This window comes from Pongo abelii, chromosome 16, assembly GCF_028885655.2.
Source record: "Pongo abelii isolate AG06213 chromosome 16, NHGRI_mPonAbe1-v2.0_pri, whole genome shotgun sequence".
NCBI lineage: Eukaryota > Metazoa > Chordata > Mammalia > Primates > Hominidae > Pongo > Pongo abelii.
Genome location: NC_072001.2, coordinates 92,366,491 through 92,394,269, shown reverse-complemented (window position 1 = coordinate 92,394,269; position 27,779 = coordinate 92,366,491). Strand labels below are relative to the sequence as shown.

At 41.0% G+C, this 27,779-nt stretch overlaps 1 protein-coding gene and 1 long non-coding RNA gene across 7 annotated transcripts in view; one reads left to right on the top strand and one right to left on the bottom strand.

The window, feature by feature from the left end:
- FANCI (FA complementation group I) overlaps positions 1 to 27,779 on the bottom strand; it is a 71,097-nt gene that overhangs the window by 2,363 nt on the left and 40,955 nt on the right. For all 6 annotated transcript variants that reach the window (XM_002825800.5, XM_024232409.3, XM_024232407.2 and 3 more), the window contains 18 exons: positions 27,284 to 27,406; positions 22,208 to 22,276; positions 20,779 to 20,880; positions 19,629 to 19,805; positions 19,430 to 19,551; positions 18,492 to 18,656; positions 17,382 to 17,561; positions 13,913 to 14,079; positions 13,495 to 13,580; positions 12,439 to 12,555; positions 9,972 to 10,023; positions 8,639 to 8,766; positions 8,474 to 8,542; positions 8,185 to 8,278; positions 7,686 to 7,873; positions 6,355 to 6,408; positions 6,214 to 6,273; positions 918 to 986 (listed from right to left, as the gene is read on the bottom strand). In XM_002825800.5, coding sequence (XP_002825846.3) covers positions 918 to 986; positions 6,214 to 6,273; positions 6,355 to 6,408; positions 7,686 to 7,873; positions 8,185 to 8,278; positions 8,474 to 8,542; positions 8,639 to 8,766; positions 9,972 to 10,023; positions 12,439 to 12,555; positions 13,495 to 13,580; positions 13,913 to 14,079; positions 17,382 to 17,561; positions 18,492 to 18,656; positions 19,430 to 19,551; positions 19,629 to 19,805; positions 20,779 to 20,880; positions 22,208 to 22,276; positions 27,284 to 27,406 — 2,022 coding nt within the window. The remainder of the gene's footprint in view (positions 1 to 917; positions 987 to 6,213; positions 6,274 to 6,354; positions 6,409 to 7,685; positions 7,874 to 8,184; positions 8,279 to 8,473; positions 8,543 to 8,638; positions 8,767 to 9,971; positions 10,024 to 12,438; positions 12,556 to 13,494; positions 13,581 to 13,912; positions 14,080 to 17,381; positions 17,562 to 18,491; positions 18,657 to 19,429; positions 19,552 to 19,628; positions 19,806 to 20,778; positions 20,881 to 22,207; positions 22,277 to 27,283; positions 27,407 to 27,779) is intronic.
- On the top strand, positions 8,675 to 22,897 carry LOC129050193 (uncharacterized). The gene is made up of 4 exons (XR_008513750.1): positions 8,675 to 8,796; positions 12,092 to 12,242; positions 21,904 to 22,032; positions 22,884 to 22,897. It is a non-coding gene; the product is annotated as an uncharacterized LOC129050193 (long non-coding RNA).

The following is a 27,779-nucleotide window of genomic DNA, read 5'->3' as shown; positions in this document are numbered from 1 at the left end:
TTTTTAACATTATCTTGGAGATAATTCCAGAGAGCTGAACATTTAGATGTTTATTTTTTTCGTATCTCTCCAGTATAAATATACTATAACCTATTTAGCCAGTCCTCTATTAATGGATATCTTTGTTTCTAATATTTGACATTTATAAAGAATGTTGTGAGGACCATCCTGTACACAGGCCTGTATATCCTAAAAGTGAAACTGTTACATCAGAATGTGTATGTTTATCTCCTGGGATTCAGTAGTCATTGCTAAGCCTCTGGAGAGGCTGTACTAATTTTCACCTTTGCCAGCAATGTACTAAGTGCCTCCTTTCCTGTACCCCTGCTGACTCTTACACATCTTTTAGGGAGCACCTTTTGCATTCACCAACTTTACCTAAAAATAATTTCTCCCAATTGAGTATCGTAAGTTATTTTACTATTTCTATTTCAACTCAAGATTTTCTGGTGCTTCCTGAATAAAACATGTTTTTGGTTCAGAGGAAAAATAAGATGCTCCATCTGATCATAAAATCCCTGAATTGAGAAGCAGCCATGTATATAATACACACACACACTTTTTTGTAACAGCTTTATAGAACTATAATTCATATACTATACAATTCACTCACAATGTACTTTTTCTTCAGTATTTGCAGAGTTGTGCAACCATCATCACAGTCAATTCTAAAACATTTTCATCATCCCCAAAAGAATTCCATACCCTTTTTAGCTGTCACCCCAGTCTCCCCATCTTCCAACCTACCTAGCTCTATGCTACCACTAATCTACTTTGCCTTTTTAGATTATTTATTCTGGGCATTTCATGAAAATAGAATCATACAACACGTGGTCTTTTTGTCACTGGCTTCTTTTGCTTAATGTTTTCAAGGTTCACTAACAACCATATTTTAATGGTCAGTGTCAGCAGCTTACCATGGCTGTGGCAACGGCAGCAGGTTTCTCCTTTTTCTCTCCCGTATAGTTCAGGCTCTTACTCTTATTCTAAAGAAATAGAAACACATTCTCTTATTCCTGATTTTTTTGTAGAGCTAGCATGTGCTAGTGGTAATTTTTTTTTTTTTTTTTTTTGAGACAGAGCTTTGCTGTCACCCAGGCTGGTGTGCAGTGGCGCGATGTTGACTCACTGTAACCTCTGCCTCCTGAGTTAAGTGATTCTTGTGCCTCAGCCTCCCGAGTAGCTGGGACTACAGGCACGTGCCACCACACTCAGCTAATCTTTGTATTTTTAGTAGAGACGGTGTTTTGCCATGTTGGCCAGGCTGGTCTCGAACCCCTGGCCTCGGGTGATCTGCCCACCTCAGCCTCCCAAAGTGCTGGGATTACAGGCCTAAGCCACCATGCCCACCAACTAGTGGCGATTTTCTTAGAAGGTAATTACACAGGGTATGAGGACCAAGTCTGGAGTAAACAGGACTATCTGTGCAACAGATGTTAGAAGATGGGGAAAAAATGTGATGCTTTGTAATCCTCAGGTATTTTTTCTTTTGTAATTGTTGGGAGGTTTACAGTCTGTTCTTAGAGCTGGCACACGGAAGTTGAAGGCAGGACTATTACTGCAGTGGGTCAGCCAAGGGGCTGATGAGGTTAAAATGGGGACTGTCAAGGTAGTAGCAGGAATAGACATTTCTATGTCTATTTTAGCCAGTGGGCTAAAAGGATTCCATAAAGGAGAGGAAGCTGAGGAGGCTGCTGCAGGGCCCTGCAGTCTTCCCACTTACAAGCAATCACCAGGTAAAATTTTATTTTCGTTACTCAGCAAAGCCAAAACCATATATATTTTATGCAGTGGGTTATCATGCTCAAGAAGGATTTAAAGGGTCACAGAACACTTCCCTGTGTTGTAAATTATTGGGTAATAAAGAGCTCCTGGAGAGGGATGAAGAACTAATAAAAGGAACCAAAAAGTATAAGATTCTGATAAAGCAAAAGAAAATCAAGACTTGAGTCAGGAGAGACTGGGGAGAAAAACCACCCAAATGTAAGGTACAGAAATGTAGGAAGCTTTTTACCTCAAGGGGAGTTCCAAACCTTCTTAGGAAGGGAACATACCATGCTCCACAAGGACAACAGAATAAAGAAACAGACCTGAAAATACAGAGAGGCTCTGCAGCTGGAGCCATGAGAGACACAGGAGGCTTGTTCCACATGCCACGTTCTGGAAAATAAGGAACTGTAGACATTCCAGGGGGGCTGGTATGCAGGAATCTGTTTTTGGCCCTGGAAGGCAGGCTAGAGGATGGTACAGGGTGAAGCCCTATTAAGTGGGGGCAAGGAAGCAGTCATGGATCGACCTCACTGACCAAGTGGGAAGTGAACCATCTTCCCAGAGGTTGTGTCCAAGATGGGGCCCTGTTGAACTCCTTAGATCAACCCTGTTCCCTGCCCATTCCAACTGATCCGGGTAGGACTAAAATTAGAGCCGGAAGAGAAGCATCTTTTTTTGAGGCAGAGTTTTGCCCTGTTGCCCAGGCTGGAGTACAATGGTGCGATCTCGGCTCACTGCAACCTCTGCCTCCCAGGTTCAAGCGATTTTCCTGCCTCAGCTTCCCGAGCAGCTGGGATTACAGGCACGCACTACCATGCCTGGCTAATTTTTTTTTTTTTTTTTTTTTGAGACAGAGTCATGCTCTGTTGCCCAGGCTGGAGTGCAGTGGCGTGATCTTGTCTCACTGCAACCTCCACCTCCCGGGTTCAAGCAATTCTCCTGCCTCAGCCTCCCGAGTAGCTGGGATTACAGGCGCCTGCCACCATGCCCAGCTAATTTTTGTATTTTTTTTTTTAGTAGAAATGAGGTTTCACCACGTTGGCCGGGCTAGTTTCGCACTCCTGACCTTGTGATCCGCCTGCCTCAGCCTCCCAAAGTGCTGAGATTACAGGCGTGAGCCACCGTGCCCTACTATTTTTTGTATCTTTGGTTGAGATGGGATTTCACCATGTTGGCCAGGCTGGTCTCAAACTCCAGACCTTGTGATTCTCCCACCTCGGCCTCCCAAAGTGCTGGGATTACAGGCATGAGCCACCACGTCCGACCCCTGAGAAGCATCTTTTAAAGGTATACAGTTCTGGGCCGGATGCTAAGAGTTGCAGCAATGGTTTTTGTTGCTTTCTTTCCATTGAGATCTAAGGAACTGGGGAAATGAAGAGGGGGCTACAAGAGAAAAACAGTTCACTGAGAGATGTGGAAAATGCAATCCCCATTTCTAGATAAGGGTTGGAGTTCATGGAACCATGCATGGGCTCTTGCCCAGGGGCACTCATTAAATACATCTCACAAAAACAGAAAAATGTAAAATGTTTGCCTGCAGATCAGCTGACTTGTCAGTAAGGCTTTAAGTCAAATATGGATGGAGGAGGAGGAAAATGCCTAGGGAGGAAATGAAACTGATTACTGTGTAATGAGGGGGAAATAATAGCAGTCTAGGAAGTAGTGATTCCCCGAAGAAAATGCTTGAGAATGGGGTCAGAAACACGAAAATCAAAACCTTCCAACATTTTACATGTCAACAAGTACCAGGTATGACTCTAGAGCAATGGTTGACTAACTATAGCCTATAGTATAAATCTGGCCCACTGCCTGTTTTTGATAAGAAAATTTCATTGGAACATAGCCATGCTCGTTTATTTGTATGTTGTCTATGGCTGCTTTTATGTTCTAATAGTAGAGTTGAGTAGGTGTGATAGAGACTGTATGACCCACATTTACTATCTGGCCCTTTACAGAAAAAGTGTGCCAATTCCTGCTATCGAGTCTAACTAGCTGGGTTCAAGTCTCAGATCTGCCTTTTACTCATGGTCTGTTCTTGGGCATTCTGATTAACCTTTCTAATCTTTTCTCATCATGCATATGGGGATAACTACTAATCATAACCTATAGCTAGGATGAATGAGATGATGTGAGAAAAGAGCTTAACATATCAGACACAAGGTAGAGGTTGTCTAAGCATTACCCGTTCTAATAAAATGATTAGACAATGTGACTTTTGAATCATAACAAGGGTAGTAAATAGGATTTAACAGCAGTATTTCCCAAACTGTACTCTATGGAACATTATTCTGCCAAATAGTAACATTTGTTATTTTTTTAAAAATGTTCTTCAATAGGTCTGAAAACTACTAATGAACATACTGTTGGAACTCTCAGCACTGTTTTTATTTTTCTTGAGACAAGGTCTCACTCTGTTGCCTTGGAGTATAGTGGCATGATCATGGCTCACTGCAGCCTTCAAGTCCTAGGCTCAAGTGATCTTCCTACCTCAGCCTCCCAAGTAACTGGGACTATAGGCAAACACCTGGCTTAAATTTTAAATTTTTTGTAGAGATGGGTCTCACTATGTTGCCCAGGCTGGTCTTGAACTCCTGGCCTCAAGTGATCTTCTTACCTCAGCCTCCATTAACCACCATGGCTGGTCTCAGCACCTTTAATATGCAAATGAACACCATGAATCTCTAAGGTGAGAGATATACGGTATGAGCATCTCTCCCTGAATTCCTTTTTTTTTGAGGACTGTCTCAGTCTATATAGCATATTTTGTGAAAGGTGTCTTTATAGGTATCATTAAGACTTGGAGATGAGGTAACTCAAAACCCAAATGTGGGAATGGACAGATACATATCCTATATATAGACAACAGATTTGTTTGACGAATGGCACCCACATGAAAATTTACAAGCATGAGGTTTGAGAAAGCATTCCTGCAAGCATTTGGGTGAGATAAAAGGAGAGGACCGGAAGTAATAGCTTTATGACAGCTGACTACTGGCTGGATGGCTGGATATAGAAAATGGATGATGCATTCCTGACCCAGATCACAAAACTGATACAAAGGCAAGGTGACAGAGAGTCTCAACTATCAGCCCATTACTAAGAACTCCTTCAGCTAAACCCAGATGACAGCCCACTAGATGGCTGATTCTTTATTTTTTTTTTTTTGAGATGGAGTTTCGTTCTTGTTGCTAGGCTGGAGCGCAACGGTGTGATCTTTGCTCACTGCAACCTCCGCCCTCCAGGTTCAAGTGATTCTCCTGCCTCAGCCTCCCAAGTAGCTGGGATTACAGGTGCCCGCCACCATGCTCAGCTAATTTTTTGTGTTTTTTGTAGAGATGGGGTTTCACCATGTTGGCCAGGCTGATCTCGAAGTCCTGACCTCAGGTGATCCACCCACCTCGGCCTCCCAAAGTGCTGGAATTACAGGCGTGAGCCACCGTGCACAGCTGATTGCTGATTCTTAAAGGGAGGGGAAGAGGCACCCTGAATACACATAATGAGGCAAGTTACCGATAGAATGATATTGTGCCTGTAAGTGATGCAGAGGCAGAAAACAAGTGAAGCATCACTATCAAAGTGGTCACGATCCATTGCTTTAATAATTGGTTCTAGAATCTTGGCTGAGATTGACACTTAGTGGACCTATTCTCTTTGATTCCTCAAAGATCAGTAACAGCCCTGTGATACATTTACTGCACGACTAAGTGGCCTTAGGAGACAGTAGATCTCTAGTTTCTTCCTCTTTCCAACCCGGGGTGATTTTGTCCCTTACGGACAACTGGCAATTTCTGGAGACATTTTTGGCTGTTACAACTAGGGGGCTGCTACTGGCATCTGGTAGGTGGAGGCCAGGGATGCCACTCAACATCCCCAAATGCACAGAACAGATCCCACAACAAAGAATTATCTAGCCCAACATGTCAGTAGTGGTGAGGTTAAAAAACTGGTTTAAGCAAACAGTAAAGGAGATTCAAGTACTGCAGCAATCTGATGGTATTTAGGACCAAATGACACTTACAAAGCCCACGTCCTTCCACTTCCCTGAAAGTGCCCTCACTGCACTGCCATCTCATCACAGCCCTCCTTCATGTGCTTGCTGCTACTCTGCTCACACTCCCAGAGGATGCCTCATGGCATGGACTTTCAGTCACCCAGGAATAAACCAAGTCCTTGAGCCCGAGCATGCTTGTTCCTTCCTTGCTCCAAATGCAAACATATATGCTTCCTTTCTCCAAATTAAGTGAAACAGTTTTCTTTACATAAATAAAGATCTCCTTGCTGCAAAGCCCTCAAGCCTTGGCTTGGTCTCTGATGGGTACCTCCAGCTTGTGGTAAGCAGGGAAAAAAGTTTATATATGCTCAGTTCAGGTGATCAATAGTCCCCTGGGCATGTAAGAAATCCTTTCTTGAAGACCTATTGGGTACTGCCTCTGAATCTCTTACCTGTACATAAGAAATGAAAGAGTAACACAGGGGGGTCAGATGAGAACCAGACAGCTTCACCTGCACAAGGGAGAAGGAAACCAATGTAACCAGCAGTAAAAAGTGCTTCCCCCATTCCTAGGAAAGGCATTCTCAACTCACCAGCTTTTCCATATTTTTTGGAATTCCTCCAGAGCTCTGACACACCTGGAGATACTAATAAAAAAAGATTCCTAGATTTAGTAGACCATCCTGTGAAACTACAAGTGACTGCTGCAGTGAGCTTATGGAGTGTGACTCATCATTCTGACTGAAGAGGGAAAAGAAAAATTCACAGAGAAGCCAAAACACAAGCTTCCTTATTCCTCTCCTCCAAAGCTCCTAAGCTTCCCAGACAATACGTAATGAAGAGTTTGTTTCTGACTTGCTCATTTCTTTAAAAATTCCTCAGGCTGATAGTCCCTGCATGTAAAAAACCAACAACTTTGCTGTTTTTCCTTTTAAAGATGCCAATAAAGAGAAAAGGCTCTCAGTATTTCCACTACAGCAGCTTAGCCACATGTACCTAGAGCTACACATTCTGAGAGAGCCACACTACTGTGATGCGGGGTGGTCCACATCTTTCTTGGGTTATCTGTGCCTTTCTAAGTATTTAATATGGATCGTTGCTAGAAACATAAACAGTAAGGGCAGGGTATGCCTTGTATTTTTATAAAAAATAATTTTCTTCCCCACCTTAGTACTTGATCTATAAGGCATTTAACACCTACAATGGTAAAGGAATGAAAAAAGGAATAAACATCTCTTTAGTGTCCAGACTGGTTAGAAATGGTATAATTTCTATGCATTATGGGCCCAGATTTAATTCTAGGATAGTTATAGATTAAACCTTAGAAGGTATTTAAAAGAGGCATTCATTCTCAATCAGGTGCCACATACATGCCAAAGAATTAAGGGCCTCCAAAAGCAGATTTTTATTTTATTTTTTTAATTTTTGAGATGGAGTCTCACTCTATTGCCAAGGCTGGAGTGCAGTGGCACGATCTCAGCTCACTGCAACCTCCGCCTCCTGGGTTCAAGCGATTCTCCTGCCTCAGCCTCCTGAATAGCTAGGATTACAGGCGCCCGCCACCACGCCCGGCTACTTTTTGTATTTTTAGTAGAGACGGGGTTTCACCATGTTGGCCAGGCTGGTCTTGAACTCCTGACCTCAGGTGATCCGCCCTTCTCAGCCTCCCAAAGTGCAAAGATTGCAGGCATGAACCACCGTGACTGGCCCAAAAGCAGATTAGAATTATAAACTGTTTTTCCCTGGCCTGTGGAGATGCCTGCCACCTACTGACCAAACTAAAACGAAACCAGGACCTGCCAAGATGGAGGCAAACGCTCTCTTGTTTAGGGGCATTCTGCAGCAGTGGGCTGCTGCTCCAGCCTCATCTCGTGGCTCACTGGGGTAGAATGGTGGGGCGAATCTGCTTGTCTCAAATACTCACATATCTGACAAGTGCTGTAAGTGTGGTGTACATTTTGCACAAGTCCTTTAACAAGGTGTCCACACAGCTGCCTGATGGCAGAGCTGTCTGCACCAGCTCGTGGAAAAATGTAAGCAGAGTTCCCAGTTGCATGATGATGGCTTTCTCAACAGGCTGATTTGGTATGGTTGCCTGAGAAGAGGCCTCTTCTAAAGGGAAATAAAATTGGCACATTCAAACCCAACTTTATTTTCTAATTAAGAGTAAAGGAGGTTTAGAAATTGATTACCACTAACTAGTAAGTCTTTATGGAAAAACGAACATTCAATATGCAGAGTGAATTAATAATAGTGCTGTGATAAGACATATGATCTTCTACTTCTTTCATCACATAGGAAAAAATCTAGCTTAAAAGCAAATAAGAAATTTAGCTCAGGGGCTCCATTTTTATGCACCGGCCCAATATGAATTTTGACCTTGCTCATGTCAATTCCTGGAATCCCAGTTGAACTTATCTTACTTGATAAGGTCTCTTGGCTCACTTGTCCCTTAAGCTTGGTGATTAGCCAGTCCACTTCTTCTAGAACCTTCTCGGCCTGACTCAGAACAAGTAACTGAAAGAAAAGAATGCCTGGTGTGATTCACTACACACAGCTGTGGGGGTAATATAATAACTGTGGTCACCTGGCCACCTACAGGTGGGTTACAGGCCTCAGGACACAAGCCACTATAGGACACAAGTCACTTCACATGGAGTAGAATGGAAAGAATGACAAAGCTATTCCCCATGGCTCAGGTACAACACTTACACAGACAGTAGGGGCAGCCGTTCTCAAATTCACCATTGCAAAGTGGTTTGTTTTCTCCACCTCTACATCCTGGGGAAAAGAAGAGAGGTGAGACCTAATGACAGTAAGGTCGTTCCCTTGACCCCCATCCCCACACGGTATTGTACTGAAGGCTCATTATAGTACCTGGTCTATATCTCCCAGATGCCCGTGGATATCCTGGGACAAGTCACGCAGCAGAATGACAGGACTCTTATACGAAACATGCAGGCTGAAGAGCAAGTTCATCAAGCTCTTGCAAAACAAGGCATCCTCTAGGAATAGGAAGAAAAGCAAATTAGAAGGTAAGTTATGGCCAAGCACAGTGGCTCACGCCTGTAATCCCAGCACTTTGGGAGGCCGAGGCGGGTGGATCACCTGAGGTCAGGAGTTCAAGACCAGCCTGACCAACATGGAGAAACCCCGTCTCTACTAAAAATATAAAATTAGCCGGGCGTGGTGGCGCATGCCTGTAATCCCAGGTACTTCGGAGGGTGAGGCAGGAGAATTGCTTGAACCCAGGAGGCGGAGGCTGCGGTGAGCCAAGACCGTGCCATCACATTCCAGGCTGGGCAACAAGAGCAAAACTCTGTCTCAAAAAAAAAAAAAAAAAAAAGTTAAGTTATAACCCAGTCAGGTCCCTCAGGTATGTACACAGGGTGTGTGGGGTGGAGTGCCTAAACAGAACAGGAGGTAGCTTGTCATGTCTCAGGCACAACATCCCAGTGTCACACATACTACAGCCAAGCAGCCAGTCTGCAATGATGCCTTTTTATCCATGTGCCCAAAGAAGGCAGACATTTCCCATCATTAGTCATGATTACTGTGTAACTAGCATCCAGATCAAGTACATTACAAGTATTCTAGGGACTCCCTCCTAACTTGCCCCACCAAGGAAACTGCTCTCCTGACTTCTAACATCACAGATAAATTTTGTCTAATTTTGAACTTCATCTAAATGGAATTCTACAGTAAGTACCCTTTCTTGTGTCTGGCTTCTTTTGTTTTACAGTACATTTGTGAGATCCTCTCCAAGTTGTGTGTACGTGTAGTTTGTTCATGCTTACTTGCTGTATAGGATTCCACTGTGTGAATATATCATAATTCTTTTATCCTTTCTACTGCTGATGAACACTTAGGTTTGTTTTTACCTATTAAAACAGTGCTGCTAAGAGAATTCTTCCACATTTTTCCGTTGTGATTGGAATTGTTGAGTCATAGGCATATGTTTAATTTTAGTAGATACTGCTGAACAGTTTTCCAGAGTGGTTATACCAATTTCTACCTCTACCCCAAGTGAATGAAAGGTCCAACTACTCTACATTCTTGCCAACACTTCGACTTGGTATTAGGTGTCTGTTTCATTTTGGCCACTCTGGTGAATGTGTAATGAATGGGGAATACCTTTTCTTTTCCAAATGCCATTGGAGGATAGTGATTTTTATATAAAGCCTTTAGGAAAACATGGCAGGAAACTTACCCCAGCTGTTTTCCTTGCAAATCTTTGATGTCCAGGATAACATCTGCACAAACTAAATTAGAGATCATTCAGATATTAAAGAAACATGCCAGAGATAGACCTAGGTGTTGTCAGAACAGAAGAATTCTAGACCTTTCCATATCTAAGCAAATCAGCTGCCAAAACATGTCCTTAGATCTCAAGTGGTAATATATGATGAAGGGCATAAAAATAAGTCCAAAATTCTAAGAATTATGAGAATAATATATAATTTAATTCTCAATGTCTGTGTCCTTACTGAGGTCCAAAAGTTTTGGGGTCCTTACACCTGAACTTCCTCTGCTTCTACCACAGTGGTCTAGGGCTAAAGCGACCTCTTTTCCTTCCCATGCCCCCAGACTCTCCACTTGAGGATATCAGGTTATCAGAAAGGTGTGGGAAAGAGAAATCCTAGCTATAATAACAGTAGAATTAGCATTTAGAAGCCAAAAGAACAAAAGAGGTTAGAAGAGAGAAGGGCAGAAAAAAGAGAAATAAAAGAGGCAAGAAACCAGACAGAATTTTCTTAGCTAAGTGAAGGAGACTTAAGGTCTTCAGATAGCAAGGTTCTGCATCACCAGACACACAGTCAACTTTCTGCTTCAGCAGTTCTTTCAGCTACAAAGGCACTGAAATGCGGTTATACTTACGTGTAAATGACTAACAAGAATGCAGTTTTGATCTGTTGAGGAAAAAGGTAAATTAAGAGGCTAACTGAAAGCGGTCTACAAACTGATATTAAAAGATCTTCAGAATACCGAGTTCAATGAAGTAAGCAGGAGGCACAACAAGTTTTTGTGTGAAGAGGGGTAGGATTTGGAATAAAACTCTATATTTACTTGGAATAAAGAAGGCTGAAGGACACAAAAAACTAAAGGGTGTTTACTTATTTGGGGAGAGGAGGAACTGAACAGATGGAGGACATGGGTGGGGGAAACCATTTACCATAAATCTCTTGATAATCTCTGGTTTTCAAATCATAGGACTTTATTACCCATTCAAAATTAAATTTAAAAATTTTTGGCCAGGTGCGGTGGCTCACGCCTTTAATCCCAGCACTTTGGGAGGCCGAGGCGGGTGGATCACGAGGTCAGGAGATCGAGATCATCCTGGTTAACACGGTGAAACCCCATCTCTATTAAAAATACAAAAAATTAGCCGGGCGTGGTGGCAGGTGCCTGTAGTCCCAGCTACTTGGGAGGCTGAGGCAGGAGAATGGCGTGAACCCAGGAGGCGGAGCCTGCAGTTAGCCGAGATCACGCCACTACACTCCAGCCTGGGAGACAGAGCGAGACTCTGTCTCAAAAAAGAAAAAAAAAATTTTTTTTGAAGAGACTACCTGAAGTTAAGGGAAAAGGGGTAGGTGGTAAAACATTTAAAAATCTGAAAGTTTAAAAGAAAGAAAAATTTTTTAATTTTCCTGAATATTTTAGCCTTCTTAAATCCATTTATTTTCTCTCAAATTTCCCCCTGCCCCAATTATCTATTTCTTTCCCAGTCCTTTCCTCTTTGCAGCAAAAACAGCAGTATGAAAGAACAATGCTGAAAGCAAAGTGGGGGTGAGCTGTTTGGAACTGGGATGAAGTAACCAAAGGGACTTTCTTTGGGCAAACCTAGAAGTAGGACAACAGGAAGCAGCTCTGCTTTCTAGTGCCCAAACACCTTCATACTCCCAGGCTACAGTCTTTGAGGCAAGGGCTCACATAAAGAGGAGTATACCGCAGGGCTTCATTGTCTTTCCCAAGCCCAGGAAGCAGATGTGGTAGGAGCACACAGTCCTGGGCTCCTGAAGGTATTCTATCATCCTACAGGAAAATTACTCCTGAATGGAACAGACCCCCAACACGTGCTCCTTCTCTTATTCTTCTGTGTGTGAATGCTCATGTGGGTGCACAGCTCTACATCTATGTGTGCACACTTACACAAACATACATACAACCTATCTCTGCAGAGGTGTTTATGCTTTGGGACTACAGCTACACTTTCTGAATTAATCATCTTTCGTTGAATTTCCTCCAAAGTCAGTACCAGGTAATTGTGCTGAGAAAGTCAACTGCTGAATGTCAACTGCCTTCTTCATAATTAACAAACTTTCTTCTTAGAAAAGAAGGGGAAACACCAAGAGTGGCAAAGAACACAGGTTTAAGAAGGTTGAAGGCACCAAAGATCAACACAGGATTCTTTCTGTGGTGTTTCACTCTACCCTGAACAAACAAAACAAAAGCAGTATGTTCTCGCCCTGTATGGCTGCATGTAAGTATGTTGTGGTAGACACATTACGTAGGAGAGAATACATCTTGTAGGTCTTATATTAACTCAGGTGTATAATTAAACATATTATGTAAAATAAGTTCAACTTCAAGAGGACATTTAGATATACACTTTTATGATACAATAATCCTTGCCTTCTGAGGAATGCTAAATGGGATTAAGTGAGTGGTACTAGTACCTGAGGAGAGGAGGGCTCCAGTAGCTTGGACAAACTGGTAAGAACAGTGACTAGCAGGAGGGCTTCTTTGCTATTAAAATCTTCCTCTTGGCTGCTAAGTAAATTCAACAAGGACCTCTGAGAAAGGAAGGCACACACAGCAAGCAATGTTAGCAGACACATTGCTATCAGGAAGAAGAGGCATCTAGTCAGAGACTCCTAAGACTAGGACAGAAAGAATTCAAAACTACCAAAATTCTAAGAGGATAAAATCTGAAAATAAACCTGAATTGAGCAGTAGTTTCTTAAGCTGTTTTTTGACCATAAACCTCTCAGAATTCTCCTGAAAACTGGCTCTTTCCATTCCAACCCCATGCTAAATGTAGATAAGGAACTACGTACCCAATTTCTGGTGGCTCACAGCTCCCTGGAGCCTATCCATTGATCTCGGGCTTAGACCAGGCACCAAACCCAGCACTTCTTATATACCTTCCCTGTTACCTGAAATAACTATGTATTTGATTATTTGTCAGTGTCTTTCTACTATAATGTAAGCTCCATAAGGATAGGAATATTTTGTCTCTTTTGTTCCCTGCTACATCCCCAGCACATAGAACTGTTTCTGGCACATGGTAGGAACTTCAGAATTACTTGTTAAATAAAAAAGTCCTGTGATAGAACATCCTGATATTTTGACAACTATTGGTTAGAAACTAACAAGCTTTATTGTCCAGTGTTTACGTAGTCTGTCAGACCAAGCCAAATTATACCACAGACTCAGAAAACAAAAACACAGACTCTATACCTTGAAGACTCCTTTCTGTTTACATCAGTTCAAACAGTGGTCCTTAGAGGTAATGAGTATTGCAGGTTGGGGTGGCTAAATACACATCCTCACTAGGGTCCTTTTAAATACATTATCTTCCATTCTGAGAGCTATGTCCTGTTGCTTGTATGACCCAGAAAAAATTCTTCTCCTACTTGGTCACTGTCTGCCCATTCTTACCAGCTGCCCCTGCTAACAGTTCCTTTGCAAAGCCTCTCAGGCCAGTACAGCAGCTTCGCAAGGCTTCTCACCTGAAATTGCCGGATCTGGAATGCTGTTCTCTGAGTGACACTGATGTCTGCATCTTCTCTCTCTTCTCCTTCCTTATCTGTGACATCTAGGAATGGAAAAGAAACTCTTGTCTTCTTTGATATAAACTCATACTTTTTGGCCTTTTAATAGCTAAAATTTTTGAAAGCCAAAAAAAGTCTAAAGGCAGACTTAAATTTCTAAAATTTTGCGATTTCTTAATACTATATTCCATTTTCCAGCCACTCTTTGTGGTTGAATGTAATCCAGTAGGTGCCAATTCTGAATCCACTAGATGTCACTCCTTAGCAACATTAGGACTGTTCTCAAGTGTCTTCTGGTAGGTTAACAAATGGAATTAAGGGGTTGAGTTAAGGAGAAACCTAAATCAAGCCTATTTATTGATACTGCAATGCTCACCCAGAGCTCTGAGAAACTGCTGAATCTTGGGCTGATAGAACTGTTGCACAGCACTGAATATTTTCTGTAAACCCTCCAAGCACAGCAGTGAGATGCTCTTTCCTTTCTCTTTCTTTCCCGACTCTTCCACTGAAGTAGGAATTGAAGTGTATCTCCATAGCAAGACTCTGAAGCAGGGGAAAGCGGTATTGTTTTTAAAGACAGGTTCACTGAGATAAAATTACAAACAGTAAAATTCTTACCCTGTAGGTGAACAGTTCCAGAAGTTTAAAAAAACTTACATGGTTGTGTAATCGCCCCTCAATCAAGGTATTTCTATCACTCTAAAAGTTCCCTTGTGCTCACTGATAGTCAATTCTCTCCTCCCATTTCCAAGCAACTACTGATCTAATTTCTGTCCCTATGGTTTTACTTTCTACAAAACATCATACAAAAATGGTTATCATTCAGTATATAGCCTTCTGAGTCTGCCTTTAACACAGCAGACTCTATATTTATGAGGGATATTGCTATGCAGTTTTCTTGCAATGGTCTGGGTCTGGTTTGGTATCAGGGTAATGCTGACCTCATTAATTACATGAGGTGGAATATGTTCTCTCCTATTTCCTGGAAGAATGTGCACAGAATTTACATTACTTCTCCCTTAAGTGTTTGGATGAATTTACCACTGAATAGACCTAGATCTGAAGTTTTGTGAAAAAAGTTTGAACCGCAAATTCAATTTCTTTGAATAGAGATAAGATTACTCAGGTTTGTTTTTTGTTTTTTGTTTTGTTTTGTTTTGTTTTGTTTTTTTGAGGCAGAGTCTCACTCTGTCGCCTAGGCTGGAGTGCAGTGGGGTGATCTCACTGCAAACTCACACCTCCTGGATTCAAGTGGTCTTCCTGCCTCAGCTTCCTGAGTAGCTGGGACTACAAGTGCACGCCACCACGCCCAGCTAATTTTTGTATTTTTTTAGTAGAGTTGGGGTTTCACCATGTTGGCCAGGCTGGCCTCGAACAGCTGACCTCAGGTGATCCACCTGCCTCGGCCTCCCAAAAGTGCTGGGATTACAGATGTGAGCTACCGGCCAGGTTGCCTATTTTTTGTTGAGTGAGCTTTCAAGAAATCTGTCCATTAAACTTAAAAGTTTACTGGCATAAAATCGTTAATATTCTATTATCTATTTTTTTAGTATCTGTAGGATCAGTAGTGATGTCCCTTCTTCCTCAGTTCTGCTATTTGTAACGTGTCTTTTCTTTTCCTGATTAGTCTGGCTACAGTTAATTAAATTTATTGATCTTCTCAAAGAACCAGCTTTCTTTTAATGTTTTCTATTTTAATTTTCTGCTTCTTCATAGTTGTGCTTTTGTCTATTTCCTTCCTTCTGATTACTTTCATTATAATTTGCTCTTCTTTTTCTATTTTCTTAATGTGGAAGTTTATATGGGAGATTTGAGATTTTTAAATCACTAACTGCTTTAATTTCCTCAATAGTGCTTTGGCTGGATCATATGTTTTGACATGTTGTCTGTTTGTTTCCATTCTATTCAAGATGTTTTCTAATTTCTCTTACGACTTTTTGACTATGGGCTATTTAAAAGTGCATTTAATTTCTAATGTATGGGGATTATCTAGATACCTTTCTGTTACTGCTTTCTTCTTTAATTCTGTTTGGTCAGAGAATTTCTACTTTTTTAATTTGCTGAGTTTTATAGCCCAAAATATGGCTCATCTTGGTAAATACACCATGTGCACATAAAAATGAAGCTGCTGTGGAGTGTTCTTATAAGTGTCAATTAAGTCAAGCTGGGTGACAGTGTTGTTCACTTCTTCTACCTCCTTCCAGTAGATTTTCTATCTACTGTTTGTTTGTTTGTTTTCTGTTTTTTGACTACGGAGAGACGGCTGGTTACATTAATTAAGGATTTGTCTATTTTTCCTTCAGTTCCATCAGTTTTTGCTTTAAGTATTTTGACTCACTTAACCATTATGTAATATCCCTCTTTTTTTTCCCTGATAATAGCATAACATTTTATATGTGACTAACAATCCATATCAAAGCAAGACTAGAAGCCCTGGGAACCCAAGAGCTCAAGGCCAGCCTGGGCAACACTGCAAACCCCATCTCTTTAAATGAAAAAAAAAAAAAAGAAAAAAAAAAAACAAATGAAAAAACAAAAGCCACAGTGGCTCAGGCCTGTAATCCCAGCACTTTGGGAGGCTGAGATGGGCATATCGCTTGAGCCCAGGAGTTCAAGACCAGCCTGGGCAATATGGTGAAATCCTATCTCTACAGAAAATTAAAAAAAAAAAAAAAGGGCTGGGTGCAGTGGCTCACGCCTGTAAACCCAGCACTTTGGGAGGCCGGGGTGGTGGATCACTTGAGGTCAGGAGTTCCAGACCAGCCTGGCCAACATGGTGAAACCCTGTCTCTACTAAAAATACAAAAATTAGCAGGGCATGGTGGTGCATGCCTGTAATCCCAGCTACTTGGGAGACTGAGGCAGGAGGATCACTTGCACCGGGGAGGCCGAGGTTGCAGTAAGCCAAGATCACGCCACTGCACTCTATCTAGCCTGGGTGACAGAGCAAGACCCTGTCTCCAAAAAAAAGTAGTAAATAAAATAAAATTAAAAATTAAAAAGTAGTTGGGCGTGGTGGCATGCACCTGTAGTCCCAGCTACTCAGAAAGCTGCCGTGGAAGGATTGCTTGAACCTGGGAGGAAGAGGTTGTAGTGAGCTGAGATTGCACCATGGCATTCCACCCTGGGCAATACAGCGAAACTCTCTCAAAAAAAGCCAAAGCAACAACAACAACAACAACAAAAACAGAACAAGGGGGGGGGGGGCGCCAGGGGAAGGCAAGACTAGAAAAAAGACCCTATGTCAATGACTGCACTTTTTTTCACTCTTTTGAGATGGAGTTTCACTCTTGTTGCCCAGGCTAGAGTGCAATGGCACAATCTAGGCTCACTGCAACCTCCGCCTCCCAGGTTCAAGCAGTTCTCCTGCCTCAGCCTCCCGAGTAGCTGGTATTACAGGCATGTGCCACCATGCCAGGCTAATTTTTGTATTTTTAGTAGAGACAGGTTTCTCCATGTTGGTCAGGCTGGTCTCGAACTCCCAACCTCAGGTAATCCACCTGGCTCGGCCTCCCAAAGTGCTGGGATTACAGGCATGAGCTGCCGTGCCTGGCTTTTTTTTTTTTTTTTTTTGAGAGTCTTGCCCTGTCACCCAGGCTAGAGTGCAGTGGTATGAACTCAGCTCACTGCAACCTCCACCTCCCGGTTCAAGTGATTCTCTTGCCTCAGCTTCCTGAGTAGCTGGGATTACAGGTGCCTGCCACGATGCCTGGCTAATTTTTTATATTATTTTACTCTTAAAATATGTCCAACCTCAAATTACCTTCATCCTCCGTTCCCAGTTTGTTCTCTTGGAGACACCACAGCCAAGTGGAATAAGTTTCTAAGGGGTGGGAGTGGCTTACCGAGTTATGTCACAGAGGTTCTGAAAGATCTTGTCTGGGTTTTGGCCATCAGGGCCACTCACATGCCCTGTTTCCTTTAGCTGCTGTACTTTCTGCAGAGCTACATTCACTGCATAGCGCATAAACTCATTGCTGGACCTGAGAACAGAAAGGCTTTCTTGATGGCTTTGGATACTATCCCTAGAGAGAGAGAGAGAGAGAAAGAAAAAAAGATTCCCTTACTGCTATTGGTATATGGAATTAAGCTTTCTAGAAATTGTTCAGAACAGCAGCACCCAACAGAGCTTGCCAGTAAGCTCCGACTGGCAGACTCTCTAGGCAGCCCAAGCTATAGTCACTGCTATGGCTGCCCTTTTATAATCGTTATTCTTAGTGGTTCCTCATTTTCCCTCCCTCCCCAAATCCTTTACTTTGATAAAATTTAAATGTCAGTCTTAGTCTTTTAGTTTTTTTTTTTGTCCCTTTGTATTTTTAATTCAGTCACTCTCCTACCTTTTTATTTATTTATTTATTTATTTATTTGAGGCAGAATTTTGTTCTTGTTGCCCAGGCTGGAGTGCAATGGCGTGATCTCGGCTCACTGCAACCTCTGCCTCCTGGGTTTAAGTGAGTCTCCTGCCTCGGTCTCCCAAGTAGCCAGGACTACAGGTGTGCACCACCATGCCTGGCTAATTTTGTATTTTTAGTAGAGATGAGGTCTCACCATATCGGTCATGGCTGGTCTTGAACTTCTGACCTCAGGTGATCCACCCACCTCAGTCTACCAAAGTACTGGGATTACAGGAGTGAGGCACCATGCCTGGCACCCCCTACCTTTTTAAATCTGTTATCTTGTACAAGCTACTTATATAGATTTTCTTAAAACACCCTGTTGGAATTCATCCCTATCTTTTCATTTATTAGCCCACTGTTTCTCATTTTTCCTTTAATAATTCAAGGTACCTATTTAAAGTACCTACCTAGGGTTGTCCAGCTTTCATTTCAAGAAAAATAAAACCTCCTGACTTATTTCTTACTGTAAACAATCCAAATGAGGTGAAACAAGTGAGCCTAGGTAGGTATACGATCCTCAGGGACTGGCTGTCTTTAAGCACTCTAGCAGAACCTTACCTGAAAAGAGCAGTGAGAAGACTGGACACAAATTTCATGGACAAAAGACTATCATTTGTCCTGTTGGCCATTTTAGTTTTGCCTTTACCAGCTTTTTCATTAAGGATGTCAGAGAGTTTTTTGTAACACATAAATAAGCTCAGAATGTCCTCAAACCTATTCTTACTGTAAAAAACAAAAAAGAGACCGCTAAGGACAAACATCAGAATATTGTGGTTTACTTTTACATATGATAATAAAGAAATCACAATGTTTCTTTAAATGTCATATTTTAGACATAACATTATAAATGAATAGAACTTCATTAATATAATACTCCCAGGTCACAGCAATCTATCTGGGTTTTGTTTCCCCTGGTGTGACCTCAGCTCACGCAACCTCTGCCTCCCAGGCTCAAGTGATTCCCCTGCCTCAGCCTCCCAAGTAGCTAGGACTACAGGTCCCAGCCACTACCACCTGGCTAGTTTTTACATTATTAGTAGAGATGGGGTTTCACCATGTTGGCCAGGCTGGTCTTGAACTCCTGACCTCAAGTGATACACCCAGCTTGGCCTCCCAAAGTTCTGGGATTACAGGCGTGAGCCACCGCACCTGGCCTCCCGTCCCTTATTTATACCAGTCCCTGCAAAGTATTAAAGTCCAATACTACCCCCAATCAAAATTTCCATGTTAAAATTAGGAGTTCTTGAATTCAGGGTCTGGGAAATTCTGAGTAAGTGAAACCCTGCTGGAAGGCTTTCATTTTATAGGCCTGGTAAGCATATACTTCAGTGCTCTCTAGTGGAAGGAACACAGTTTAGTCTTAGACTAGGTGCTCATTTAAGAGATAGTGTCATAGTCTGTGGTCTGTTTACTGCCTAGGATATTGCTACAGTAAAAATATATAAATAAAATGGAGAATTCATCAAATTACAAGTGGAGTTATAGCAATACCTTACCTGAAACTACTTATGGAGAAATTGTATTCTATTAAAACCTCACAAACTCCCATCACAAGAAAAGCACAGATATTATTTTTTATGCCAATACTGGTGCTCTGAGAAAAATCTGCTGATTTATCCTAAAAGACACAAGATAAAAATTAATAAGCTACTAAGGAACTCCACCATTCAATACAGCTGAGGACTTAGCAATTACCAGTTCAAAGTCTTCCAGCTCACTCTTAATCATTCTATTAGTAATGGACTCCAATATATCATCTAGGTCTTCATAGAATGCCTCTTCCTCCTCCTCTTCCTCCTCTCCCTGCTGTAAGGGTATGACTGTATTCTTATACCAGGCCAAACAATGCTGAATACAACACAGCAGATAATCCTGTAGGAGAAAATAAGTAAATTAAATACTCTTGAGTGTGGACGGATAACTTATAATGTTGTTCATAACCAGCAAATAATTCTTATCTATAAGGCTAAAGAAAATGATTCATTAGTGTTACAAATTAAGTCCATCTAAATTAACAGAACTGGGAAAATTAACTGAACAGCAGCATCCTTTTCTAATACTTCCCCCCGAAAATTGGCCTAAGTGGCTGACACCTCAAAATGCAACATTAGATGTGCTATCTCTGGTCTGATAAATAACCCTGGAGCTAGGTGGTGAAGTTAAATCTTCTCTAGTTCATTTGAGTCCCAGAGACTATTCTAAAGATAGAGGTTTATGTTGAGGGAATCTTTAGGAGACCAACACAGCATCTTAGACCTAGGCTGAGGACATCTCATGTCACAGAAGGCACAAAAATGAAGGCAAGATATGACAACTGAAAGACTTCCTCCTTTCTTCTGCCATGAGTTGTAAGTCACTTGGGGTGGGAGTTTCCATTTTTATCCACTTCGCTGTCCTTCTGAGGCTAGATAAGAACAGAAAGTCAACCAGGCCTAGCTCCTCTGAAGGTTCAACAGTGCCAATCCTAGTTCAGCCTAAATCATATACTTCCTCTAGACTAATGAAGCAGGTCCCCTAGGTTCATCTGTTCCTAGGTGACATCATCCCTCTCCCCATTCTAAAGTACATTTATTTAGTGAATGTAATCAAAGATTCATAAATGAGATAAAATATTCTCTGGGGGAAGTGATGGAAGCCTTGATTTAGTAAAGGGCTAACATGGAGATAACTTGCCAATAGATCCAAAATGATAATGGTTCAGAAATGATAAGCAGGGAAGACTTAAAAGTAAACATCCATTGGAAGAACCAGGAAGAGAGTTTCACAGGGAAAGGTATCTCTTTGCAAAGTTCAACTCTATCCTTAATACTAAAAATAATGGTTGAAGGAAGAATAAAAGTCTCACCAGTGGTTCTTGTAGAGAGATCTTATCTCCTTGGGTCAGAATACAAGCTTCTAATTTCAGAGGAGGTAGCAGATCAGGTTTTGGCTCATAGAACTGTTTTAACTGTGTATAGTAAGAAAAAAAAGACATCTTGGCACATAAATGCTTTTTACTTTTTTAACTTGTCAGGTGAAAGGTATCTTTAATGTCTAATGCCTTCTAACACACGTTTCCCAACTGTTCAAAGAACAATGCAGCCAAGTTTTTATTTCTTTGGCTCACCCACATCCTGTGCTCTTGCTTTGGATATTTTACAGATTAGGATCATCTTTCCTATTCCAATTCCTTCTATTCCTAAACTTGTACATGCAATCAACATTTTCAGTTAACTTGGAGGTTAAAAATATAAGATCCAGAGTCAGACTGGCTGAGTCCAAGATCCCAGTACCACTACTTATTACTGGTTTTTATAATAGTATCTGTACCTTGATTCCTCATCTTAAAAATGAAGATATTATTAATAATCATTGTATAAGGATTAAACATGACAATACATGTAAAGTACTTCAAACAGTATTTGGCATATAAGAGAGCCAAAAAAAATATGAGTTATTATTTTTCTCCTTTTAACTTTTGGAATCTGCAGAATTTTACTGGCCTGCATATTAACCTGAGTCAGAAAGTGCTATTCTATGCCTTCAAACATAATTTTCTATTTTTGTTAAACGTGTGAATGTAGATGTGTTGATTACAGTTTGAAAGATACAATATAGCTAACAGAATATAAATTTTATATAGGATCAAGCCCAAGGCCAGATGAAAAGCTTTTGATGGATAGCATGGGAACTTCCAATAATTTCACACATCTGAGACCTTCATTTCAAATGAAACTTCATAACTATCACAAAGCAATGGCATTGAGAGAGGGCAAACAAAATGATAAACTAGGGGTCTAAAGGATCCCTCCTGGTAGAGAGTCTCTATATGAATTCTAGTCTTGAAGATTAGAAGAATTTAATCTTCTAATTTAAAAATTTGTCAACTGAAAAGTGCAGAAAGGAATGTAAAAGACATCCATGTATCCGTTACCCAGATGTAAGAAATAATATTTTGCTATATTGGTTTTGGATTTCTTTTTTCTTTCAGAAATATAACATAATGGATACAGCTGCAATGGTCCTTATATAAATGGTTCTTCAAAATGTCCTTCTGACTTAGGATACAGACTGTTAATTCACAAGGATAACTGCTAGATGATGGTATTATGGCAGACAGGTAAGTGGTGACCAAGATAAGACAACCCAGAACAGCATCACATACCCATAGCATGTTCACAAGTACCAATGTACTAGTTGGGAATTATTTTATATTTTGAAAGGTCTAAAAACCATCAATTGTCTCTCAATCCTTGATTGTCTGTTTTCCATATATCCATAAAAATGTATTTTACCTGTGAGAGCAGAGTTTGCATGACTGAATTAGCCAGCTGAGAGTTCCTTCGAAGAACATCATAAAACCCCTAAGAGGAATCAAAGAGAAGAAATAAGTGCTTTAACAGAGATACTAGTGATTTGGACAATCATAACTTAAAAATAACACTTTCTTTATCCTCTTCTCAGTTTTTTCCTATTTAGAGCATATGTGATGGTCCTAAATGCCCTAATATAAATGACCGTATTTTTTTCCCACCCAAAATGTCCTAGTCTTAGTTAAGAACTGCTCAGAGTAAAATCCTGGGGAAGCCAGGTGCAGTAATTCACACCTGTAATCCCAGCACTGTGGGAGGCTGAGACAGGCGGATCACTTGAGGCCAAGAGTTCGAGACCAGCCTGGCCAACACAGCAAAACCCTGTCTCTCTCTACTAAAAAATACAAAAATTAGCCAGGTGTGGTGGCACATGCCTGTAATCCCAGCTACTCGGGAGGCTGAGGTATGAAGGTTGTAGTGAGCTGAGATCACACCAGTGCACTCCAGCCTGGGCAATAGAGCGAAACTCTGTCTCCAAAAAAAAAAAAAAAAAATTCCTGGGGAGAACTTTCTTTCTGGAACCTGGAAAAGAAGTTATACAGTTCATCTGTGAGTAAAAGCAAATGAGAATTGATCAAAATTTTTTTTTTGTTTAAAGAAAAGAAAGAGGCCAGACACGGTGGCTCATGCCTGTAATCCCAGCACTTTGGAAGGCCAAGGCAGGAGGGATCACCTGAGGTCAGGAGGTCGAGACCAGCCTGGTCAACATGGTGAAACCCCATCTCTACTAAAAATATAAAAATTAGCCAGGCATGGTGATGCATGCCTGTAATCCCAGCTACTTGGGAGGCTGAGGCAGGAGAATCGCTTGAACCAGGGATGGGGAGGTTGTGGTGAGCTGAGACCCGAGATTGCACCACTGCATTCCAGTCTGGGCAACAGAGTGAGACTCCATCGGAAAGGAAAGGAAAAAAAAGGGGAAAGGGGAAAGGGGAAAGGAACGGAACGGAACAAAGGAAAATTAATCCTAACAGGAATTAAAATATTTTATGAATGTGTAATAATAAAAAAAAGACACTTTGTCTTGGCACAAAAATCTACAGGCAAAATTTTAAAATGGCATACAGAGATACATAGTACATATAAAGGAGGCAATGATGTCTGAACAAATGGTTAGCTTGGGGGAAAAGCTCCTCATATATATTATCATACAAATTCAGGATGAATTAAGTAGCTAAACGTCAAAAACAAATGCATTAAAAAAAAAAACCTCAAAGAAAATGTTAGTGAATATTCACTGGAAGGATTTGGACTTTCTACAGATAAAATAATAAAGATGGGCCAGGCACGGTAGCTCATGCCTTTAATCCCAGCACTTTGGAAGACTGAGGCAGGAGGATCGCTTGAAGCTAGGGCATTTGAGACCATCCTGGGCAACAAAGTGAGACCCTGTCTCTACAAAAGGTTAAAAAAAAAAACAAAACAGAAAAATTAGCTGGGTTCAGTGGCTTGTGCCTATGGTCCCAACCATTTGGGGATGGGGCAGAGGCAAGAGGATTATTTGAGCCTAGGAGCTGGAGGCTGCAGTGAGTTATACTGCACCAGTGCACTCCAGCCTGGATAACCGAGCAAGACTGTCTCTTAAAAAAAAAAAAAAAAAAAAGTAATAGAAGACATCTCAGAGGAAGAAAATCAATAGATTTAGTAACCAAAAATTATTATTTCTGTAAGTCTAAAAGGAACATATTAAAAAAAAAGCAAATGGCAATCTGGCATACACTTGCAACAAATAGAACAAGTTATATCACTACATAAGGTATTTTTATATACCAATGATATACTAAGACTGATGAATAAATGAACAGCAATATTCTAATAGGTTTAAGTCTATGATCCACTTCATGTTAATTTTTTTTACTTTAGAGTTAAATAAGGGTGAAGTTTTTTTTGCGGGGGAAGGGGCATATCAAGGACTGCACAAGAGTTAACACATGAAGTCTAAGACTGCCTATCCTTAGTGCACCTTTGCCAGCTGGTGGCTGAGAATTTAGCTGGTAAACAGTTACTTACACTGACACAAAGCTCACCCTAAAGAAGAGTGGCTCACTGTGCCTTAACTGTTTAAACAATGTGGTTATACAGAATATGGGCATACCTAATTTTATTGCAAGTTGCTTGATTGCACTTCGCAGATACTACTTTTACAAATTAAAGGTTTGTGGCAACCCTACATCAAGCAAGTCTGTCAGTACCATTTTTCCAAAAGTATGTGCTCACTGCATGTCTCTGTGTCACATTTTGGTAATTCTCACAATATTTCAAACTTTCTCATTATTATTGTATGTGTTATGGGGATCTATGATAAATGATCTTTGACATTACTATTGCAATTGGTTTGAAGAGTCACAAATTGTGTCTATATAAGATAGTGAACTTAATTGATAAATGCTGTGTATGTTCTGACTGTTCCACTGACTGGGCCATCATCCCATCTCTCCGCCTCTCCTCAGGCCTCCCTATTCCCTGAGACAAAACAATATTGAAATTAGGTCAGTTAATAACCCCTACAATGACCTATAAGTATTCAAGTGAAAGGAAGAGTTGCACATCTCTCACTTTAAATCAAAAGCTAGAAATAATCAAGTTTAGTAAGAAAGGCATGTCACAAGCTGAGGCAAGTCAAAAGCTAGGCTTCTTGCACCAAAGAGCCAAGTTGTGAATGCAAAGAAAATGCTCTTAAAGGAAATTTAAAGTGCTATTCCAGTGAACATATGAATGATTAGAAAGCAAAACAGCCTTATTGCTGATGTGGAGAAAGTTTTAGTGGTTTGGATAAAAGACCAAGCCAGCCACAACATTACCTTAAGTCAAAGCCTAATCCAGAGCAAGGACCAAACTCTTCAATTCTATAAAGCCTGAAAGAGATGACGAAGCTGCCGAAGAAAAGGTGAAGCGAGCAGAGGTTGGTTCATGAGGTTTAAGGAAAGAAGCCATCTCCATAACATAAAAGTGCAAGGGGCTGGGCGCAGTGGCTCACGCCTGTAATCCCAGGACTTTAGGAGGCCGAGGCGGGCAGATCACGAGGTCACGAGATTGAGACCATCCTGGCCAACGTGGTGAAACCCAGTCTCTACTAAAAATACAAAAATTAGCTGGGTGTGGTGGCATGAGCCTATAGCCCCAGCCACTTGGGAGGCTGAAGCAAGAGAATCGCTTGAACCTGGGTGGCGGAGGTTGCAGTGAGCCGAGATCGCGCCACTGCACTCCAGCCTTGTGACAGAGTGAGACTCAAAAAAAAAAGTGCAAGGTGAAGCAGCAAATGCTGATGGAGGAGCTGAGGCAAATTATCCAGAAGATATAGCTAACATAATTGATCGAGGTAGTTATATTAAACAACAGATTTTCAATGTAGATGAAATAGCCTTATATTGGAAGAAGACTTTATCTGGGACTTTCCTAGCTAGGGAGGAGAAGTCAATGCCTGGCTTCAAAGGACAGGCTGACTGTCTTGTTAGGGGTTAATGTAGCTGCTGACTTTAAGTTGAAGTCAATGCTCATTTACTATTCCAAAAATCCTAGGGCCCTTAAGAATTATGCTACATCTACTGTGCCTGTGCTCTATAAATGGAAAAGCAAAGCCTGCATGATAACACATCTGTTTATAGCATGGTTTGCTGAATATTTTAAGCCCACTGTTGAGAGCTACTGCTCAGAAAAAAAAAAAAGATTCCTCTCAAAATATTACTGCTCATTGATACTGTACCTAGGCATCTAAGAGCTCTGATGGAAATGTACAGAAACATGAATGTTGTTTTCATATATGCTACCACAGTATCCTCTGGGTGAGTTATATGCTAATCACAAGTCAGTAGTTGTATTTCTCTTAGCTGCACTGTTATAATAACTAGTGATTTAATCAGATGTTCAGCAAACTGTTGAAAACCCAGTGCAAAAAGAAAAAGAAGTTGCTTTTATAAAAACTAAGTTAGGCCAGGCATGGTGGCTCATGCCTGTAATCCCAATACTTTGGGATGCCGAGACAGGTGGATCACTTGAGGCCAGGAGTACAAGACCAGCCTGGCCAACATGGTGAAATCCCATCTCTACTAAAAATACAAAAATCAGCTGGGCATGGTGGTGCATGGCTGTAATCCCAGGTACTTGGGAGGCTGAGAAGCAGGAGAACTGCTTGAACCCAGGAGATGGAGGATGGAGGCTGCAATGAACTGAGATTGTGCCACTGCACTCCAGCCTGGGTGACAGAGCGAGACTCTGTCTCAAAGAAAAAAAAACTACGTTCAATGTTTGGAAAGTCAGTCTCTCAAACCAATTTCTGATAAATTAGAGGTAACACAATTGTAAAAAGAGAAAAAACTGAAGCTATCTAAAAGATTTTTGTGCTAAAACTGTATCTGAAGTAGCTTAAAGTTTTTATACCACTTTAGGTAAACACAAATTTGAAACTATAGGCAATAAATTAAGGGTATGGGTTTGTATGAGAGACAGGAAGTAAACTTGTAATCATTAACAAAGCAAAACAAAGGACTTAGTCTTAAGACTGGCAAATTTATAGTATATTTAAATATTTCAAATTAAAATAAAATATTTAAGGTCTATCAACTGTGTTTTATGATTTCTCACCTTAAAAAAATTTTTTTTAGAGACAAGGTCTCATTCTGTTGCCTGGGTTGGAGTGCAGTGGTGTGATCATAGCTCACTGCAGCCTCACCGCTGGGATCCTCCTGCCTCAGTCTCCTGAGTAGCTGGGACCACGGGCGCATGCCACCACACCCAGCTAATGTTTTTTATTTTCTTATTTTTTGTAAAGACAGAGTCTTGCTTGATGCTCCTGCCTTGGCCTCACAAGGTGTTGGGATTACAGGTGTGAGCCACTGTGCCCTGCCTTAAACAACTTTTTGACTAAACATCACTAGCTACTGGTGCTGACTACATCAAATAAGAGCATAGCTACTGTACTTTTATAATCAGGAAAAAAATTACTAAAATAAAAATTATTAGTTGGGGGTTTGCTACATTCCTTCCATTCTACTGACTTACCTCATAAAGCATGAGTCGAACATCAGCTTGCTGGCTTAAGCATCTCCTCAAACTATCCATGATCTCAAGGCAAAAAGTTTCATTGGCGACAGAATTGTAATGGCTGTGAACATCCACATGAACCTGAAAGGAAGACAGGCCAATTCACGTCTATCTTACCAAAGCTTTTTCCAATAAGGAGCTAAATGAGCCTATGTTCTTGGTCAAAAAAACTTAGCTTTCTCCACATGCCAAACCCCAGGGGTGAGACACACAGTATAATCATTACCATGCAGTAGTAAGTGTCACTCTTATTCTGGTTTGGAATAAGAGAATTTTTAAGCATTTTAACAAAATTAACTGTTCCTATTCCTCAAGGTTTCCTTGACAATATCAATTGCTTAGGAAGGTACACTGCTTATTTCAAGCCACTAGAATCCAGTAGTAATAATATACATAATTTTATTTAAAAGGTCTAAGACTTCTTCAATAGCTAGAAGAATCTCACTCTTCCACA